This window comes from Balaenoptera musculus, chromosome 8 (genome assembly GCF_009873245.2).
Source record: "Balaenoptera musculus isolate JJ_BM4_2016_0621 chromosome 8, mBalMus1.pri.v3, whole genome shotgun sequence".
Lineage (NCBI taxonomy): Eukaryota > Metazoa > Chordata > Mammalia > Artiodactyla > Balaenopteridae > Balaenoptera > Balaenoptera musculus.
The window spans coordinates 86,052,346-86,073,543 of record NC_045792.1 but is presented as its reverse complement, the minus strand read 5'-3'; the positions used below and the strand labels follow the sequence as shown (position 1 = coordinate 86,073,543).

Here is a 21,198-nt window from a genome sequence, read left to right as displayed (position 1 = left end):
CCTGGTCGGGCTTCCAGGCTGCCCCTTAACCACTGTGAGTCCTGCCTCCTGAGTGCTAGTTGAAGGAGGAAGGAAAGTGCAAGTGGCTTTTTAGGTCAGAATGCTTTCTTTACTCCTTCCCCCGCCCCCATCCAAGAGGAAAGATTAAAGAAAAAAAAAAAAAACACTGCTTCTCGGAAGTATGTTGTGTCTCTCTCCTGCCCCTCCCTCCTTGCTCCCCCAGCTGGAGATAACAAGACTTGTCTGAATGCTGGGGGTGTTCATTTTTGCTGGGAACCTTCCAGCTCTCTTTCTAGTTTAGAAATTCATGAAGGTTTCCTTTCAGCTCTGTAAGGCAGAGTCTATCCAGCTCTCTCTCTTGTCTGGGTTTGTAGCCATGGGGAAAGATGGGGGAGGGGGCGGCCTTGGAGATGAGTCCAGGATTCGAGATCCCAGGGGACAGTCTGGCTTGGCTGGCAAAATTCCCTGCACACACATGCATGTGCACACACACACACACGCACACATACACACACCCTCTTCCCCTGCAGCAAGACATGGTCAGGGAATCAGAGCACTTCGTCTGGGCCATTGCCTCTCTGGTCTTTCAGACTCAGGACCACCTGCTTGGTTGGCCAGCCGTACTTCCTAGGCGGGGACGCTCACCTGTGTTCAGTGTTCTGCCCTAGACAGAGGGTGCAGTGAGTCTGCCCTGCGCCCCGGCCCTCGGACTCGGACGCCCACGTGGAGGTGGGAGCCGCTTGGTGTGAGGAGGGAGCAGAGCTCCTTCTCCTTTTCCCGGTGCCCAATACCCTCCCCCCAGAGCACATTTCTGAGAAGTGGCCTCTTTGTCTCTGGCTGCTTGGAACTTGTCCCCGCTCTTGGGACTGACTCTGTCCTCCCCTCTGGAGTGAGAAGGAAAACATCATGAAGGACCGAGGCGTCACACGTAGCTGGGAATCCTGGCTGCTTCTGAAGGACGGCCCCTGGGCCCCAGGAACAAGTGGTCTTGCATCTCACGTGGCCGGGGGCCAGCCCCCCGGGGTGGGTGGGGCTCCTGGCCCTCCGGAGGCCGCATGAGACCCTGGGGCTGGCCAAAGACCGCGTGGTCTTGCCAAGAAGACTTGCCTGGGGAGGGGCACCAGCTCCCTGTGGACCTGAGGGGTGGGAGGGCAGTGACACTGCTGTCTGATTCCAGGGAAGAAACCAGAAGCAGGCTGGCGGCATCTGCTGCTGATTCTGACTTGGGGCCCCTGCAGGAGGTTTGCTGCGGAGCTGGGATTTAACACCTTGTGGCTGGGAGGTTGCCAATCGCAGAGGGGTGGAGACTGTGCAGGAAGGTTTCTTTTTTTGTCTCTCACACCCAATGTATCACTTCCGTAGCCGGGCAGCAGATGGGCGGATGGGGGCGGTGGGGAGTGTGAGGTATGCAGGAAGAAAGCACGTGCACTTCCGAAAGTTGGGGGCTGGGGCAGAGATTCAGTGTATTTGGGGGACGGGTGGTGGTGGAAGAATCCTGCTGCTTCAAAACGGAGTGGGAGAAGGCTGGGTCATGAAACCCTACGACAGTTTAATGCACTAGCAGAGACCCAGCCTTGGTACGGGACAGATCCAAGTTCAAATCCCTGCTCTGCCACCAACTAGCAACAGCTAACATCTGCTGAGTTTTCTGCTAACTGCTTTCCATGTGAGTAATCCGATTCGAGTCTCACAAAATGTATGTAGTAGGTGCTAGTTTTACTCCCATTTGGCTCAGGTCTGCTGAGGTTCTGCGAGATGAAGAAACTTGCCCAAGGCCACGCAGCCCGTGACGCTAAGGCTGAGACTCAAACCGATGACAGCGGGACTCTGAAGTCCTGTCGTAACCACTGCTCTGCAGTTAGAACAGTCGTCTGCAGTCTTCCGACTTCCTGGCCATCCAGCTGTGGGGAAGTCACCTAACTTCTCCCATCCTTAGTGTTCCTGTCTGGGGACTGGGGAGATGAATATCATTCTCCCAGGTTTCTTGTGAGGATTAAACAAGAGAATTTGTGTAAGTCTTTTAGCCAGTCCCTGGCCTGTCACAATGTCATCATTCGTTCATTCAACAGCTCTTTATTGAGCTCCTGTTATATGCCAGTTTCCGTTCTAGGTGTACAAGCTAGAGAAGTCCCAGCTCTACCAAAGGGAGTAAGCAAATAAGCTCGATAATTTCAGATAGTGATGAGTGTTATGAAGAAAACAAAATCGAGTAAAAGGCAGTGACTGTAGAAACGTGAAGGTCCATTTTAGCTGGGTGGTCCAGGAAGTCCTCTTTGAAGAAGCAGCTGTTGAGCTTAATTCCCAAAGGAAGGAGATGTGGAAGAAGATGAACCTTGTAGGTTAAGGGAGCAGTGGGTGCAAGGCTTGGAGCTGGGACAGAAAGGAGGCCGTGTGGCTGGAGCTGCATGAGGAGCAGATGGGTGGTGGTAGAAACCGGGCAGAGGGCAGGGCTGGGCGGTCCGTGAGGCAGGGCCGCGGGTGCTTTGGGAAGGTGAGGCACGGTGGCCAGCCTTTGGAGGGTCGAGTCAAGAGAGTAATGTGATCTAATTTATTTATTTAAAGGGTGGCTTTGGCTGCTATGCGGAGAATGGAAAGTTGGGAGACAAGGATGGATGCGAGGAGGTTGGAATTGCAGAGAGAGAGAATGGAGGCCTGACCCAGACAAAAGCCCCACGTGGAAAGTGGTGGAAGATGTTTCCCATGTGGAGCCGGGCAGCAGCAATAAACATCCTAATGATGAGATGACTCATGCTGCCTAGCAGTCAGTTTTGCAAAAGTCACAAGCTTCAGACCTCACAGCTTGTCAAAAGCAGAGTTTGGGCTGTGTTCCTAACACTGTAGAAATATTACTAACATCCTGCCGTGAGGCACCATCCACTGATGTTCATATTTTTCTTTTGAGCAATGAGAATTTATTTGGGGGAGGTTATTGAAGATAACCGCATGTCCAGAATTTATGAGGTCAAACCGGGTTCTGTGTAGAACAGAGTTAAATACACTTTTTCTGTAAAGGGGCAGGTGGTAAATATTTTCATTTCTGTGGATTCTACTGTCTCTTTTTGCAACTACTCAACTCTGTCATTATAGCTGGAAACTGACCTTAGCCAATGCATTAAAAATGGGTGTGGCTCTGTACCAATAAAACTTTATTTAAAAAACAGGCAGGAAGCCGGATTTGGCCCATGGATCATAGTTTGCCAACTCTGGTAGAAAATATAGTTTATTTACATGACCCAGATAACTTTTTTTCCTATAACACCAATTCAAGACATTTCCCCCAAACTCTTTTGTAAAACTAAGGTGCATCTTACACATCTCTGCTTAACACTGGAAGATATGATATAATTTAATGGAGACTCTGTGCCGTGGTTTTCAAATCTTGGGGATTCCTTGGAGGTAACTCAGGAGACCAAGGTGATAGTGAGAGGGAGGGCTTGGGGCCCCAGCTTCTGCTTCAACCAGGAGCCCCTCTTGGATCCATTTTTAAAAATTAAATTGGTGGTCTTCATAAGAGTTTGTCTGAAAAAAAAAAAGGGCTTGGGAGGTAGAAAAAAATTGAAAACCACTAACCCAGTCCAAATGGTCGGAGTTCATGTCCCCCTGCAGGTGTCGTGCATTAGAGAGGTGTTGATCACATAGTTGCTCATAGAACAAATTAATACATACATTTTCTAAATGGATGGAGGGGGGTCAGGAAGGAGTTGCTTTGGGGTTATATTTGTGGGGTAGAGAATGTGCAGGGAACACAGACCAAAGGGTCTTATGCAGATTTAGACTCTGGACAAAGGCCACAGTGTCCCATGTAGAGCTGCGGGGAGGGCCTGCTTTCTGAGCCCGGTAAGGTGGCAGCAGCAGGCTGGCATGTGGCAGTCTTGGAGAGGCAGGTGAGAGAGTGGCTTGGACTTTACATTCAGACACAGGTTTAAATCTCTGCTTTGTCACTTAGTAGCTAGACAAGTTATTTATTTAATCTCTGGTTATCCATTTTTCCATCTGGAAAACTGGAATGATACTACTTCTCTTCTCAAGCTGTTGGGTGGATTAAATGAATTAACAATTCACTGCCAGTTGCCTAGCACATTGCCAGGTGCTTGAGAAATAGAAATATCCTTCTACATTCTGTTCTCAAGGGTGTGGGATGAGCTCAGCGGCTTTGAGACCTTTTACCATCTCTTTCCTGTTGACTCCAATTTCCATGCCCCAATCTTCTCTTCTTAGGATGTGGCCAGGTTCTACGAGTCCCGAAGGGTCAGATTTTGTTGGAGAGCTACCCCCTGAATGCTCACTGCGAATGGACCATTCACGCCAAACCTGGGTTTGTCATCCAGCTAAGGTAAGGGGCTGGGGTCAGAATTAGGGAGTCTGAGGTTATAAGGGAACACAGTAACAGGACCAAAGGTCCTGGATCCTAGTGACCAAGGGCTAATTATCAGAACTTCATTTTTAAAAGCAGAAAATGTATATTAGAATCTTTTCCTTTACCTCTCAGTGATTTTGTGGGATAAGGCCTGGGTAAAGCTACGGTCAACTAGATGTTTGTCATTCACTGCCCGAGGACAGTGAGACTCAGGTGATGGTGACCCAAGGCTAATACCAGCACAGCAGAACACCGAGAGCAATCTATCCCCCAGCCTGTAGATCTTGACCAAGTCTCCCTGTTCACTCAGTACTGGACTAGACTCTATGGGAGGGAAGGGAAGAAATAAGGACAGGTCTAACCTTTATGGAATTTGCACTCTAGGTTGGGGTTTATGCTCATCACATCTCCTTTCATTGCTGTCCTCAGAAGACAACCACCACCCCTGCAACCAATAAACTGATTGTTTCACATGCGTGGAAGATAAGCTGATTCTTCTTATGGAGCTTTGGGGTCCTCACAAATGTGACTAATTGATACCATAGTCCAAAGTATAGACCCAGGTTTATTGTAACTATAGATAAATAACACGAGTGCATCCTGTTTTGTGAGAACTCCTCACTGCTGCATCCAGGTGCCTGAAACAGGACCCGGTACACACCACAGGTGCTTGGTGGACTCTTGTTGCATAAATAAAGTTGAAAGAACTGCTCCCTGCCGCCAGGGTATCTTCTCTCCCCTGGCAAGCACCTCTGCTCTTCCTCTCTAGGGAAGCAGAGTGGCCCACTCACCCCTGGGACATCTAGCGACATTGTCCACCTAGCTCTTCCCTTTTCTAACCAGTGGGAGGTTGGCGGTGATGGAAATCTCTAATCTTCTAGGGCACAGGCTTTCAGTAGGTATTTTCTGGGTGGATCAATGCACCTGGAGGTTACCACATGCCAGCCGGCTCCTCGATGGTGCTCTGTCCTTCAGGAGGGGCAACACGATACCTGCTTTGGAAGGATGCAGCAAATCAGGTCCCCTTCTCAATCCTCCTCATCAAAGCTGCCCTTTAGTAGCTGGTCTTCTTGCTCCCTGGGGTCCTGGGGTTAGGAGTAAGGTTTGTTAAGTGGACTTTCCTGGAGGAAGGTTAATTCAAGGAGCAAGTGAGAGGCCACAGGGTTCTGCTGAATGGGCTCCAGGCGGGGTCTGGCAGGATGATAAGGGCAGGATGGATAAGGGTGTTAAATGCCACATGTTAATTTTTCAGCAGCTCAGGGACCAGGACCAGTGGGTCCCCTCAGGGGCCTCTAAAAAGCTTCTCCGAGATACAGGATACAAAATAAATCCCCTCCCCCCAACCCCGCCAAACAAAAATCCAAAATGGTGGAAGGATTGAGAAGCACATCACCTGCCCGGGAAAGGGCCCTAGGAAGGATTGGAAATATGTAGATTTCTTTCCTGCCAGTCAAACCTGGGCCTGCTGGCCAGGGATACTAATAAGGACATAAATACTCTGAAGCCTAGTGTTCAGCCCAAAAGCTGGCAGTCATCCCTGATGCCCCCCTTTTCCATCACCTACCACAGCCGGGTCATCACAACATCTACTTCCTTACTTGTAAAATAATCTCAAGTCCGTCCACACTGTCTCTATTGCCAGCATTCTACTTTAAACCACCACCATGTCTCACCTGGATTCTCTCGTGGCCTCCTGACTGGCTTCCCTGCTTCCGCTCTTGCTAGCTCTGCCATTTCCTCTCTTCAGAGTGACTGGAGTGATCCTTTAAAATCCTCAGTAAAATTATTGTCGTGTTGTTGAAACCTTCCAGTGGCTTCCTCACAGGCTTGGAATAAAATGTGAACTCCTCACCATACAGGATGTCTCCTGCTGCCCTCTCTGATCTCAGTTCGTACCACTCTCCCCTGTACACACCACCTTGCAGCATCCCTGACTTCTTTCAGTTCCTCAGATATGCTCATGACTACCTTAAGGCCTTTGCGCTTACAGATTCCCCTGCCTGGACCGCTCTTCCCCATGACCTTCACATGGCTGGCTCCATTTCATCACTTAAGTGTCTGCCCAGATGTCACGTCTACAGAGAAGTCTTCCTTGACCATGTGTGTAGAAAGCTTACCCTCCCAGTCACTCTCTGTGCTCTTACCTGGTTTATTTTCTTCTTAGGACTTAACATTCTCTGGAATTCCTTTGTTTTCTGGTTTCCTTGCTTATTGTCTGTCCCCCAGATCAGAACTCCATGAGGGCAGGCACTGTGTCCACTTGGGACACTGCTGTACTTTCAGCACCTAGAACAGCGTCTGACACACTGCAGACCTGCCACAAATGTGTTGAATAAGTGAACAAATGAATGAATGTAAATACAAGTTGCAATGTCTCATGTTTCAGTTTCAGAAAAAGCTGTGATCTCTGTTGGGTGGTGGCCTTGTCCCCCCTCCTACCCTTTTTAGAGTAAGATACCAAAGCCCAGAGAAGGAAGTGATTGCTCAAGGCCCACAGTGAGTTGGTGGTGGCATCTGGATGAGAAGTCAGATCCTTACATGCTACAGCATGTTTCACAAAGTATGATTAATAGGACTTACACTCCCTAGCAAAAGATTTTGTGATAAAAATTTTGAAAAATAAACACTAGGCATACTCAGTGATTGGGTTTCTTTTTTAGTAAGACCTTTAAGAGCATTTAGAATATCCTGATTGTTCTCTAACTCTGGCACTTGAAGTTTTTACCCAAGGTGGTAGAAATAGCACAGGTCCCAACTTCTCAGGTCGTAGTTCTGAGCTCTTCTGTCTATTCCCAACTTCTCCAAAATGTGAGGGACAAGATACAGATGTACATTTTGTGAACTTGATACTTAGGCATTCCCTTGGGAATCTTCTACAAAATGTCTTTTCCTCTCTTGCCCTGGGATGTGACTCCCTCTTTTCTTATCTCTTGGAAATGGGAGCTTAAGGTTACCTTCTGCTTTTTTGATCTGCTGCACCCCAGTATTTCCAAACCCAAGACCCCTTTAAGGTAATCACAGATATATCAGATCTCTTTCAATTCTGAAATTTTGATATGGTGCTACTTTTTCTACTCTTTGGGGCAAGAATTGTTACCAAGAGAATAATTATCTTCTGATCCTTCCATCAGACAGAAGAGTGTGCAGAGAGTTTTTTCCTTTACTTGGTCTTGCAAGACAACATACTCTTTTCCACTCTCCAATTGTAAAATTACGATAGAGTATCCATTGTCACCTATTCAGCAATATTTGTTTATTGTCTCTATATGCCATGCACTGCGTTAGGCACTAAGCAAACAGTGGTGGAATAAGACAGATGTCACGCTCTACCCTCGAGGAATTTGCAGTCAAGGGGAGGAGACAGGCATGCACACACACAAAGTCAAGGAGATAAATATGAAAAATTAAAATGTATCTACACATTATGAAGAAAACAATGGATCTCCTTTAGAAAGAGATGTCAGGGAAGCCTCTTTGAGGAGAGAATATTTAAGCTGAGACCCGAGGATAGGAAAGAACCAGCCACACAGCCTGGGGGGAGAAGTGCTCCTGGAAGAGGAGCCAGCGTGTGCAGAGATTCTCTGAATGGACTGTGGCGCCCCCCTCACCTGGGCACGCGCGTACACACACCTGCACACAGAATACCTACCTACCCACATTAAAAGAAACGTATCTGACCTCAAGTCCTCCAGGACCATTGTCCTATCACATCAGGCCAATGGCACCACTCTTCAAGAGACCTGTTTATCCTCTGGCCTTGAACTTGCCCAGGGGTGTAAGGACTATCCGGGGCCCACCTGTTTCCTGCTGTCACCCTCTCCACCCACAGGGTTGTCATGTTGAGCCTGGAGTTTGACTACATGTGCCAGTATGACTATGTTGAGGTCCGTGACGGGGACAGCAGCGACAGTCAGATCATCAGGCGTTTCTGTGGCAACGAGCGGCCAGCTCCCATCCGAAGCACCGGCCCCTCGCTCCACGTCCTCTTCCACTCAGATGGCTCCAAGAACTTTGACGGCTTCCATGCCATCTTTGAGGAGATCACAGGTAAAGGCCAGGGAGACAAATGTCGCATTTTATGGCTGTGCTCCACACAAACATTCCTTTCTGTGTACCCCCCTTCTCCCTGCCCAGCCTTGTTAAAACCCAGCGTGCTGGGTTCTCCGAAGCAACCTGCACATTAAGAAGGTAGAGAGAGATGGCAAGGGATATTTCAGAAACGCTCACTAGGACCAGAGCTAAGAATTATTAACTCCCCTGTTTAGATGCTGCAGCACAGAGAGACCAGGTAATTTGTCTGTGGTTGCACAGCTCTGGGGATGGAACCAGGAATCTGTACAGTTTGGCTCTAGAGCTTCTATTAGGGGCTCTCATGGTTAAGAGCATTAGCTTTGGTCCCTAGCAGATTAAGCCGTGTGGCTTGGACAAGTTCCACTTCTCTGGGCCTCATGTTCCTAATCAGTGAATAAGGGCCTAACCCTAGATCCTGCTCCATTAAGGAGGTGCTGGAAGACAGAACAGATGAAGAGCTTAGCCCAGTGTCTGGTACAGAGGAAGCCCTCAGTAGCCGCCTTGCCCCAGGCATGCCCTGAGCCTCCCTTTGTCATCTTTCAAATAGGTGTTCAAAGTCTTAAACTACATAGGAAATGCCACTTACTTTATGAGTAACTCTGAGTCTGACTTCACCTCCTGTCCTGTTCACATTAGGAAGTAGGATTTGGCCAGAATGAACGAAGTGCTCAGTCCTCAGAGATTGGATTGCATCAGGTTTTACAAAATAAACTCGAGCTGGAAGTTCTATTTTTTTAATACTGAATTTTAAAAATTGCAATTGACCATTATAGCTTCCTTCTGGAAGGTGCGATACAGAAGTCTCAGGAAGGGAGGCGAGCAGTAGTGGCATCAGCCCTGTCCTTTCAGCAAGACCGGCAGACAAGCCACCCTCCCCAGCCTCCTCCCGCGGAGAATGGTCCCACAGGAGCTCTCAGCAGTTGCTCCTGTGCGACTGCCTCCTTCCGGGATGTCTGTCTCCTCTGCAGCTGCTCAGAGCCTGAGAGTTCTAGAAGCTTTGCTGCTGTGGTGTGGTCGGCCTGTGGCCGAATCCTTGCCCCTCGGTGACACCCTACCAGCTGAGGCTGAGATACATCTGGGGGTGTTTATGGCAGTCAGCGGTTGGGGGCAGCAGTGGCTCGCCAGCGTGTGACCCTGTGACTGAGGGGAGAGTTAGGAGGGTCTCTTCTTCAACCTCCCCTGGAGAACTCTGGAAACTCTGGTCTCCACTGTCAAACAGTCAGACAGAGCTCTTCCCTTTGTCAAACACCCGAAGTGTCCCGCCTGTGCTCAAGTTATTCCCTCTGACTAAAGCCACCTCCCAACTCCTGCTCATCAAGTCCCACCCTTCGAGGCCCTATCAGATTTCTCCTCCCCTGTTAAGCCTTTTCCCTTCTTCCGATGGGCTGTGGCTTTACCTTTTTTTGAATGTCTTCTAGCACTTTCTCTCTTTTCTGACACTAACTGAATCATGCTTCAGTTTATGGTCACTGCCTACTCTTCTTGGAAAGGCTCTGATCTGGTGAGCGGGCCCTCCTGTTCATCTTTGTATCCCTCCTGCCTTACACAGAGCAAGCACTCAATTTGGGTTTGCTGAACTTGGCCGAGTGATATATTTCTACACCAGGGTAAAAGAATGTGGAATTGGTGGGTAACAAGCAGACTGGTGTTTCCCAAAGTGTTCTCTGTAGAAAAATAGTCCCCAGGACACTCTGTAAAATGCAGTCTCTCAGGTCAGAGAAGCCTGTGAAAGGTGGAACATTATGTGCATTCTTAGAAATTCACAATGCCCCTTAGAATGTGGAATGTTCGGAGAAGTTCTGCAGTAGAGAATCTGGTTAATTATCATTTAACACCAGTAGCATTTCCCCACCATATCTGAGATCATAACTCTCAGTATCTCAAGGGACTACTGTTTACAGAATGCGTGTTTGAAAATTCTTGAGTATACTTTCACCAGTGTCATGAAGATCATCTTCTGGTTCCTTTCCCCCAGTATCCCGGATACTGAGCTTCCTTGAAAAAAAAAGATGATCTAGTACCCAAGGCTGCTGTCTCCCACGGAGCCCCTACAGGATGGGGTGAAGCACGCCTCTGCTTTAATTGTGTGGTGCGCCTGTGTGTTGTCTCAGACTCTAACTGTCTGGAGCATACTTCTGGGGCCTTGGAAAACATCAAATAACATCAGGAACATTTGATTAATGAGCAGCTGTTTTAGGCAACCTCAAACAATGGTAACCTGATATCAATAAAAGGAGTTAAAAAATTGCAGGAAGACTAAAAAACAAGTGAAAGACTGGAGGCGTGAAGAAACTGACTCACTGCACAGGGGCACTGAGAGAAATTGCCTTTTCTCTTACAGCATGTTCCTCGTCGCCTTGTTTCCACGATGGCACTTGCCTTCTTGACAACACCGGATCTTACAAGTGTGCCTGCCTGGCAGGCTACACCGGGCAACACTGTGAAAATCGTGAGTTTGCATCTGGAGTGGGAGTTAAGGTGTCACGTGGGGCTGGCGTGGAGAGGGTTTGGGGAGCTTGCCAGGGGTGTTGTTCCCTGCTGTCTACCATGGTCCCTCTAAGATGGTGGATAATGTGGGCTTTCCCATTGAGTGGATCTCAAGAGGGCTGGGCTACCTTTGAGTCAGGATGTCTGGAACCACCCAGTTTTGTCCTCAACTGCTGCAAATACCTCTCAAAAAGATACGCCTTCAGTGGCCTTGAATAATATTCCGAGCTCAAACACGGTGAGAAAGTGTCAACTGTAGAAAGCCACCATCATACACCCACCTGGGGCCCAGAGTCTGAACTCCCTCTCCATCCCATGATCCAAATTTTGGAGTCATGCCAGCTATGGAATTCCATACATTGTTCTCTAGGACGGCTCCCCTTCTGCTGTCACCACTCAAGTCCCACCTCCTGCCTGAGCTGTATCCTGGCTGTCCCACTGAGTCACCCACACTCTCCAGTTCTTGCAGACAGAAGTCAGAAGCAGAACCATAGTAGTATTACCAAACCAAACTTGGGTCTGCTCGCCCACGTGCAGTGAAGCCAATCTACTGACGCTGGGTTGTGGTGAAGGAAAGTGCAGCATTTATTGTAGGGCACCCTTCAAGGAGTCCAGGACAGCTAGGGCTAGGAAAAGCAGGAACTCCCCAAAGGGTTTCAGCAAAGCATTTTTTTTTTTAATCAGTCATCAACTTTATACACATCACTGTATACATGTCAATCCCAATCGCCCAATTCAGCACACCACCATCCCCACCCCACCGCAGTTTTCCCCCTTGGTGTCCATACGTGTGTTCTCTACATCTGTGTCTCAACTTCTGCCCTGCAACCCAATTCATCTGTACCATTTTTCTAGGTTCCACATACATGCGTTAATATACGATATTTGCTTTTCTCTTTCTGACTTACTTCACTATGTATGACAGTCTCTAGATCCTTCCACGTCTCAACAAATGACTCAATTTCATTCCTTTTTATGGCTGAGTAATATTCCATTGTATATATGTACCACAACTTCTTTATCCATTCATCTGTCGATGGGCATTTAGGTTGCTTCCATGACCTGGCTATTGTAAATAGTGCTGCAATGAACATTGGGGTGCATGTGTCGTTTTGAATTACCGTTTTCTCTGGGTATATGCCCAGTAGTGGGATTCAGCAAAGCATTTTTAAAGGCCAGGTGAAGGAGGGGGGGGGGTCACAGGGTATGTGATCAGCTCGCGCACAATTCTCTGATCAGTTGATGGTGAGGTAACAGAGTGGTGTCAGAGGGATTAACATTATCAGTCCTTAGGTGCCAGTAGGTCTGGGGGCTACATGCCCATGATCATCAAGTAGTTAATTTCTTCCACTTGGTGGTGGTTTTAGCATCTGTAAAACAACTCAGGAAATGTGCACCGGATACTATTATCTAGGTACTTCAGAGAGGAGCTACAGCGGAGGGTACGGGGGAGGGGCCTGACCCGGGAAGGGTCCATAGCGTCTTGATCAGTTACAGTAGCCCTCACTAACCCTGGTTCAACCAAACAGCAGAAATAAGAAGAAACAAATACAAAGAAGTAACTCACTGAGAAGCAGGTAGAAGTTTCTAATTCATGTTCTTGAAAGGCAGATCATGACTCTTCTCTGATATTAGACTCAAACTTTTGCCAGAGGAGAGAAACTAGAACATGTATCTGATAGGGCAAATCCATTGCGCCGGGGAAGGGTACAAATGCTGACCACTGCCTACGGCAGCATCAGGTGACATCCAGCCCAGTGGTGCAGTACCCAGGACTGTGCCATTGGCAGAGAGGAACTTAAACGCTATGACTAGAAATCACCTATCAAGGGTCTCTGGTAACCAAGACCCTGTGTGTGTCCTAACAGAAGTTTGAGACTTAAAACAGGTGCCACAAACTGCAGCTATCAGCACAGAATGAGACGTTTGGAAGAACAAGAGGAATCAAAATTTGGGGAAAGCCAAGGAGGGCAGCTAATGACCTAGGCAGGGTTCCCCTGAAGCAAATCCTGACATGCCAATGTGTGTGGACATGCCCCCAGGAGAAGCTGGTAAGGGAGTGGGGAAGCTGGGCCAGAAGGGAAGGAAGCCAAGCAGAGTCATGATTTCAGGCAAAATCCCAGCCTTAGTGTTAACAATGGAATCTGGAATGTGAAGTACATCTCAGACTGTGTCCTGGCTTTAATGCAAGGCAGCTGGGCTTTCATAGCCCAACTGCAATCGGTGATTGGCTAAGGGCTGCCTTGGGCGAGCAGGACATGCTTAAGTTTCTACGCGTGTGCCAGACTGGTTCCAATAACCCTTGAGCAGTGGAAGAGTTGGTAGGTACAGGCCATTGGAAGTAAAACAGTATAGACTGGGCGGGGGAGAGAAGGTAAAGGGCATCCCAGGACAGAGCGCCAGCAGTGTTTGCTACCATCACTTCTAACTAGCGTGCGCAGGTAACTTTGGGGTCATCCTATATATAAGGGGCCTGGTCTGACAGCATTCTATAAAGTCCATGCATTTTTTCAATTAATTTCATGAACTTGCCTTGCAAACAATGTAGACAGAAGCCAGTTTCGGCAGTGTGTCCTTGAGTGTGCATTTCATTCTACTCAACGCACTCCTTGCTTTGGGGTGGCACAGCTGACCTGAGTGTGATTATGCCGGATTCTTAGAAAATGATGTTCTGCTTTGTAGTTCCTGCCTCGTTTAAGTTCACTGGGTTGTGTGCAAGGTGGAGAAGAGAAATGTTGCTTTCCCTTTGTTTCAAGAATTTGTATATAGAGTGATTCTGGAGTCTTGACAATGGCAAATCCTGAGCTCTACCTTTTAGATTCAGAGGGGGAACAAAAAAGGAAGGCTTAAATTTTTGGTGAACTAACTGTACGATATTAGAGCTTTGATAAACAAAGGTAAAATTGGAGCGAAGTAAAACATCACCAAATTAGTCAAAATGCCTTTAAGAAGCTGGGTCAAATCATGGTGGCGGGGGGTGGAGGGGGGGAAGGAAATTGGTCCAAAAGTTGTGAGTAAAATATTTATGAGTAGCTTTTGAGCCACAAAAGGATTTCTCATCATTGTTATTCTATCCAGCAAAAAACCAAACCAAAACAAAACAATTAACCATGACGAAAAAGAATGTAAAATATGTCATTATGAACTGATTCATAGCTTGGTTCAAAACCTGTCTCAAATCACTTTTGGTCTCAAATCACTTTCAGTCTCAAAACATCTGCATAGATGGACAAGAGAATTCTTCCTAGCTACTTTACAAAATGTTGTTCAAAAACCGTGATTCCCTTAGTACCCTATAGTTGTGACTGGGTGAAGATATTGGTGGTGGATATCTGATATGCCATTTGCTGGCATCAATGTAGGGGATCAAATGTTTGATTATTTTCTGTAAGATTTAGGTCTGTTTTTCCTTTTAGGAAATTCAGCATGAATTCCAACTAACTCAGTGAGGGAATGATCACAATTGGCTGTGGCAGTTTACCTTGTAATTTCTGAACAAATGTTAACCATTTTCCCAGAGCAGTCTATCATCTAGAAAAGAAAAAAAGAAAAAAAAAAATAAGCTTTACTTTATTGTTTTTCTCATGAGTATATCAAAAAACCGAACAAACCTCCCTGGAGGAAATTCTTTCAAAATTAATAAGAAACTGAAGCATTCTGGGATTCTTCAAATTCTAAATTGTCCAAATTGGACTAGGCATATGTTTTACAAAAAATGGCTTTAAAAGCGCCAAAGCCAATATTAATGAGAATTCCATCTTTTGTTCATGTAGTACCAAATCTGATGAGGGGAAACCACTTCATAGTTGCTGCTTTAATGCACTGCTCTCCTAAAGGTTTTGTGGAAAGGTAGATGATCCTTTAAGCAAATGAAGGATTTGAGTACAGGGTGCAAGACACCGATCTCGGTCCAATTCAAAACCAGAGGCCAGAATTCCTCATTTCCCACGTTGTTCACCATCTCTCTGACACCATTCTCACCACCTGGCTTGATGAGACTCCAGATGATGGACTGATGAGCTGTGGTTACCATCCTGTCTCATTATCAGGTCCTCCCAGAGGGCTTCCCTTCCCAGGTAAAGCCCACCTGTCTCTCTTTTCTAGAGAGTCCCGATTGACTGTCTCTTGATATGAGCTGTTCTCTTTATTTTCTTTGTGTATGTATATGTCGATGAGTGGGAGTGGAATAGAAATAGATTTTCCACTAAACTACAGAAGAAATATATACTTGTAAAAATAATCAAACAGTACAGAGGTGTATAAAATAAAAAGAGAACGTTGTTTTCCCTGACCAATCCTGGTTCCCAGGGGAACCACTGTTAACAACTAGGTGAGTATCCTTCCAGACTTTTTTCTATGATGTGCAAACCTAGTTTGTCTATATGTTTTCAACTGGGGGAGATTTTGTCCCCTGCTCCCACCCCTAGTGGACTTTTGGCAAACTGGAAACTTTATCGGTTGTCATCATAGCAAGGGGGGGGAGAGTGCAACTGACATTTGATGGGTAGAGGCCAGGGGTGCTGCAAAGCATCCTGCGATACACAGGACAGCCTCCCCGACAAAGAGTTACCTGGCCCAACGATCAGTAGTGCCAAGGTTGAGAAACCCTGTTTTAAACAAAAGTGGATTAAAGTATACATACAATTTTTCAACTTTTTATTTTCCGTGCTCATATCATAGATATTTTTTCCGGGTCATTCCTTGTTGGTCTCCCTCATGGGGGAAAAAAAATGACTGGGGAAAAAAAATGACTGCTGAGGACTCCATTGTATGGGTGTCTATACAATCATATAATCACTCCACCCCTTAAGATGGACTTGATATCACGTTTAATATTTTTACTATTATGAAGAAAGCTGCAATGAAGAGCCTAACATATGTTTCTTTGCTCACATGTAGAGGTATTTTTGTAAGATACATTCCTAGATGTTGAACTGTTAGTCCAAAGGGTACATGTATTTAAACTTTGGAGAGCTGTTGTCAAAATGGCCACCAAAAGGTTTTACCAGATTACAAGATGAACCATTTTAAATGCCAGTCCTCAAAATAAGAATCAGAACTTGCAGGTCAGAAGCCAGGGTCTATTCTTGTCAAGCTGGAAATGGATTTATTTTCGAAGGAATTCTGTGGGTCTGAGGGGAGATGTCTCGTTCAGAATTTGTGTTGTAGTAGATGAAGAATAAGATACTGTCAACACAGGTTTGCCCTGTTCAGTTAGAGAGAGGGTGCAAGAGCCCCGAGGACAATCTTCAAGGACAGCTACCCCAGCCTTCTCCTCAAATTGTTTTCCAAGGAGCAAGAACCTTCCCCTGCTCCCAGGTGACCTCCTCTGAGAACAAAAAGAGGGGAGTGGCCCCTCCTCGGCTTTGGGGCCAAGCTAACCTCCTGCCAGCACCCTCCATTACCCCAACCTCCCTGGGCCACCATGTAAGAAACTGGGGCCCCTTTTTTTCCCTCTGAAATTTCCTGTTTCTTTGTATGGAACACGAGGACAAAATAAGTTCTTGAGTAAATGGTCGGAATCTTGTTTTGAAAAAGTGGAGAGCGAGGGATTCATTGCCCCGCTCCAGTTTCCATGTTGCCTTTGTTCATCTGGCCCAGTTGACGGTGCCGGGGTCTCCCCCCTGCATCCTAATGAAGGGTGATGAAACGGGCTAAATCTTGGGGCACAATGCTCATACTGCGGGCTCTGATGCGCCTTTGAACAACACGAATCGGCTTCCACCAATTAAAGAAAAATGGTGTCTCTGGGGTTTTGGAGCATCAGAAGGTTTCCCACTAGCCTGTCCCAAGGACTGGGAAGAAAAGAGGGCAGGATGAGAGGCACACTTTATACTTCAGCTTCAAAGGGCCAACCCGCGTTTCTCTTCAGAATAAGTGATTGGGAACTTTGGGGTTTTCAAGGAGACGTTAACACTGATGCAGTGAGGATGTACTGAGACCCCTAGTGGGTCACAATCACCTCTCCCATCACAGATAAATAATGTGCCTCAGGTTTGGTGGAATTAATGCAAATTCTTGTAAGATCTCTTAGGGGAGGTATGGTAAAAATGGAATTATTTTACTGGCTTTTTTACAGTTCTAAAGGCCTATTTCATCCTTAACATGTGGAAGACAGGTGCACCTTTGTTCACAGTGAGATGATGCAACCCTGGGTGAAGAGCTTGGACTCTGGTCAGAAAGACTTTGGTTTGGTTCTAAGCCTGCAATTTACCAGCCCAGTATATGTCGAGCAAGTCATTCATCTCCTATGAGCCTCAGTTTTGCCACTTATAAATTCCAGGAAAATATTATCTAATTCTTCTTAGGGGTGATGGCAGGGATGGAACGAGGTGATCCATATAAGGCACTTATATATTGATATTGATGTTATTATATTAAATAATAGAAGCGGTTATTCTTATTACTACTTTTGGCCCCATGTGGCCATTTAAAACTTTGGCAGAAAGCAGGGATTCTCTAGACAAGGGGTTAGGGTAACAGCACTAGTTTCTACAAACTAGATGATCATGACAAACCTTTCTTAGAGTCCTAGGGTTTAAGAAAATTCTCACAAGACTTTCTAAGTTTTCTCTGTGAACTCTTCCTCCTGAATCATTGCCAGACGCTAAGTATTGCTACCATTACACCAGTATCCAGGCAAGAAAGATCGGGTTTTAAAGGACAAGTAGATACTGCCAGTGCCATTGTCATAAAGGAACCCTGGACCCCAGGAGAAGACATGCACGTTGCCATGATGGATGGGGAGTCTTTGTAGCCAGAACAGCCAGGGAGGGGCTGTTAGAGGTGATAAGTGGAGTAATGTCAGGGGGAACTGGATTGGGAAACTCCAGAGCAGGTTGCCCCAAACATCATGTTATCTAGTCAGCCTCCTTTTTTTCTCATGGGACTTTTTAATAGTCACTCATTTAACATGGGGTGGGCTGTATGTCAGTCCCCTGTGGTTATGCAGGAAACCAAAGCTCTAGAGCATCCCTTACATATTTTATTAGAGTAACAGGGTAGAGAAGAGAATACACAGTCTGGCCTGAGAGGGTATGAGGGGTATAGGGATAACCCCATGGAAAACAGTCCCGGGGAATCCGTAGTTGTTACCCACCAGCACTTGGTAACCCAGAGCCTTCAGAGACTGGAGGAGCCCGGAAAGACGATTAGCTAGTGGACTGCTTACTTCTTACACATCCCCTATACCTGAGCCTCCCATCTCCTCTACCTCCCTAACATGGAGATGAATCTCTGCCATCCTTCTTAGCATGCTTAGAGGGATGCTGTCTCATTTGGATTTAGATCTGGAAAGCCAAAGAGGTCACTGAACACAGTAGAAGCTGCCCTTGTATAGTTATCAAGGGATTTGTTTGTTTGCTTTTATAATTTAGGGGAAAAGTTTCCTTTTCATTTGGATCATTCCTTGTTGGTAAATCTGAGTCTACATAGACCCAGTGACATTTCAGTGTTAACTCTGCTGGGCTCCATGCGCCTGTGGCTTCTTAACCAAAGCATTGCCTCTTCTCATTCAGAGTAAGATGATTGGGGTTGGTATATAAGGGATGCATTTTGCTAGTCAGTAATTGTTTTAGTTATGGATGGCATTCCACCCAAATAATAAGAGGACAGGTCAGGCCTCCTAAACAACTCTCCAGCCTGACTGTCTCCAAGAGTTTGGGGTGGAGTGCCCATGAGTGTGGAATGGGCCACATCCACCATTGTTTTACTAAGACTTTGCTTCCACTTGCCTGCTCCTTGTTGGGGCCCCCTCGGCTTTTGCTTTGGCAGACGAGGTCACTGAGGCAGGACTCAATGCAGGGGGTGGATTTTATTTTGGTTTGGGGTTAAGAGGTAACCCATTAGAGCTGGAATGGACTGTATGCCCATGCAGGGAAGTGGGGGGAAGATGCAAAGAGTAGAAGAACTTGAGAGCAAAGCAGAATTAACTTCTGATGGAAACAAACATCCCTGCTGTCACAGACCCTGAGACTGACTCCAGCCCCTTGACAAAGGCTACAGAGTTCCCACTTTTCCTTAAAGCCTCCTGCCTTGTGGGTTGTTCACTACCTGTCCCTCACCCTGCTTCAGAAGGTGAAAACTTCCTCTCTGCAAAACACAAGACATCCTTATTGGTATCCAAGTATTAAGAATTACAACAGTAGTTATTCTCACGATTCTCAATATAGGTCAAGCTCTGTGCTTTATGTGACACTGTCTCATTTCATTGTCATGACATCCCCCTGGGGTAGGAACTATTATCCTCCCCACTTTGCAGATTCATCCAGCCAGACATTTTTGAGTGTCTGTTAGGTACCAGGCACTGAGGAGATAAGGCAGGGCTCTTTGGTATATTTTCCCCCTTCATTAGGCAGAACTGTAAAACAATTCCAATCTTAGCCTTTTTCTGGTGCAGAGGAGAGTGGTCATGCCGTACATTTCCCAGCGACAACTTTTTCTAGAAAGGCCTTTGGTAATGGTGATGGTGGTGAGAATTACTAAGTTGGCAGGATCTCTTAGGACTCACATGTTCTCAGAAGCTCAGGACTCCTCCGCAAGGTCATTCTCTTCATCCCCAAGGCTAAACAGAATAGTATTGCCTTGTTTGGGCCATTTTCATTGGGATGTATTTTATATTTGAAAAGTTGACCATGAATGCCATGGGGGACATTTCCCCTGGTAGTTTAGTGTTATTACCCCACCCCACCCCCAGTCCCCACCCCAGGAGGTGACTCAGAAACCTTCTGAGATTTGTGGGAGCCCTAAGAGGACTTACCGAGCACATCGCCTAGGTAGAAGATGGCTAAGTTTCTATAGTTACGTAGGTTGCTCATCGGCTCTACCAAATAAGGATGTGTGAGGTTCATTTTTTTGTTTTGTTTTTTTCAATTAATTTTTATTGGAGTATAGTTGCTTTACAATGTTGTGTTAGTTTTTGCTGTACGGCAAAGTGAATCAGCTGTACGTATACACATATCCCCTCTTTTTGGATTTCCTTCCCATTTAGGTCACCCTCAGAGCATTGAGTAGAGTTCCCTGTGCTATACAGTAGGTTCTCATCAGCTATCTATTTTATACATAGTAGTGTATATACGTCAATCCCAATCTCCCAATTCATCCCACCCCCACAAAAAGACCAGAACTTTCTGAGGATTTTTTGAAGCTGACCCATCTCTTAGGCACAGGGAGTTTCAGCCGTCTAATGAAATAGGCCATCCAAATACCAGAAAAGTGGTATCCAAAAGACACAGTGTACCCAAAGCCAAGGACAATACTGATTAAGATCAAATAGCTAATTGTAAGCCTCAGCCTTCAAATTGCTGCCAGATGAACAAATAGCAGTGTGTGCAGTCCAAGTATAATTTCACATGGATAGTCTCATTCACAACTTTGGAAGGCTGGAAAACATCAGGGCGGCAGGGTTCCATTGGCTGGACAGGGATAAAAAGGGTTTTCAGTGGGGGGTTATATCACGAGTTGGTATCATTATTCCTGGTTGGGGAAGACCTTTGTGGAAGTAAAAGATATTGGGTCCAGAGGCACCAGACTCAGATATTAGCTGAATAGGAAGAAGTGAGGAAGAGATGCGAGCCTGTCCAATGGTTGTCTCTGGGTGTTGGTCTCAGATTAAGTTGGGTTTCCAGAATGAAGGAAGTCCCAATGAGAAAGTTAATGCCTTTCCCAAACAGAACCTTAATTCTGTCACAAATTATTCCCTTGACTTTTTGACGAGTGAGAATGGGTGGATACCATGAGTATGTTAAGAATTGAGACTAACACCCCACCTCACACTGCCAGCTAGATAATGGGGTAATGAATATTGTTGACTTTGGATCTTTTTCCCTTGCTGGAACTCTCAAGATAATCTTACGGCTCTGAGACCCAGCTCCTGTTGAAGAGACAGAGTAGTCCTCTTAGTTTTTTGCTCAGGTGGCTCTCTGGCTACCCTAAATATATCATTAATATAAAATTAGAGGAAAAAAGTATGCTTTTTTTAGGTGCAGTTTTATAAATCACATCAAACCATTCCTGAAAGCAAGCAGAGTATAAATGATAATTCAAGTAAAACAATTTAGAAGTGGGACAAGAACAAGCGACGGAGAACACTAGGTGGTGCAAGAAAATTAATCAACGAAATGGGCAGCCAACAGCACTTCACCAGTCTTTCTCTACAGAGAGACTTACAGGGCTTCCAAAAGGCAAAGCGGTGATTGGATTCTTTGGTTCTTAGGGGCTTTTTCTAGATGTTGTCTCCAAATTTGAACTTAAGACCAAAGGTAAAGACAAATATTCTTGAAGTC

The 21,198-nt window shown here is 46.2% G+C and overlaps 1 protein-coding gene across 4 annotated transcripts in view; it reads left to right on the top strand.

Annotated features, from left to right (window-relative positions):
• The window catches only part of PAMR1 (peptidase domain containing associated with muscle regeneration 1), a 175,063-nt gene that overhangs the window by 133,413 nt on the left and 20,452 nt on the right, over nt 1-21,198 (top strand). For all 4 annotated transcript variants that reach the window (XM_036861655.1, XM_036861654.1, XM_036861657.1 and 1 more), the window contains 3 exons: nt 4,219-4,333; nt 8,187-8,404; nt 10,770-10,877. In XM_036861655.1, coding sequence (XP_036717550.1) covers nt 4,219-4,333; nt 8,187-8,404; nt 10,770-10,877 — 441 coding nt within the window. The remainder of the gene's footprint in view (nt 1-4,218; nt 4,334-8,186; nt 8,405-10,769; nt 10,878-21,198) is intronic.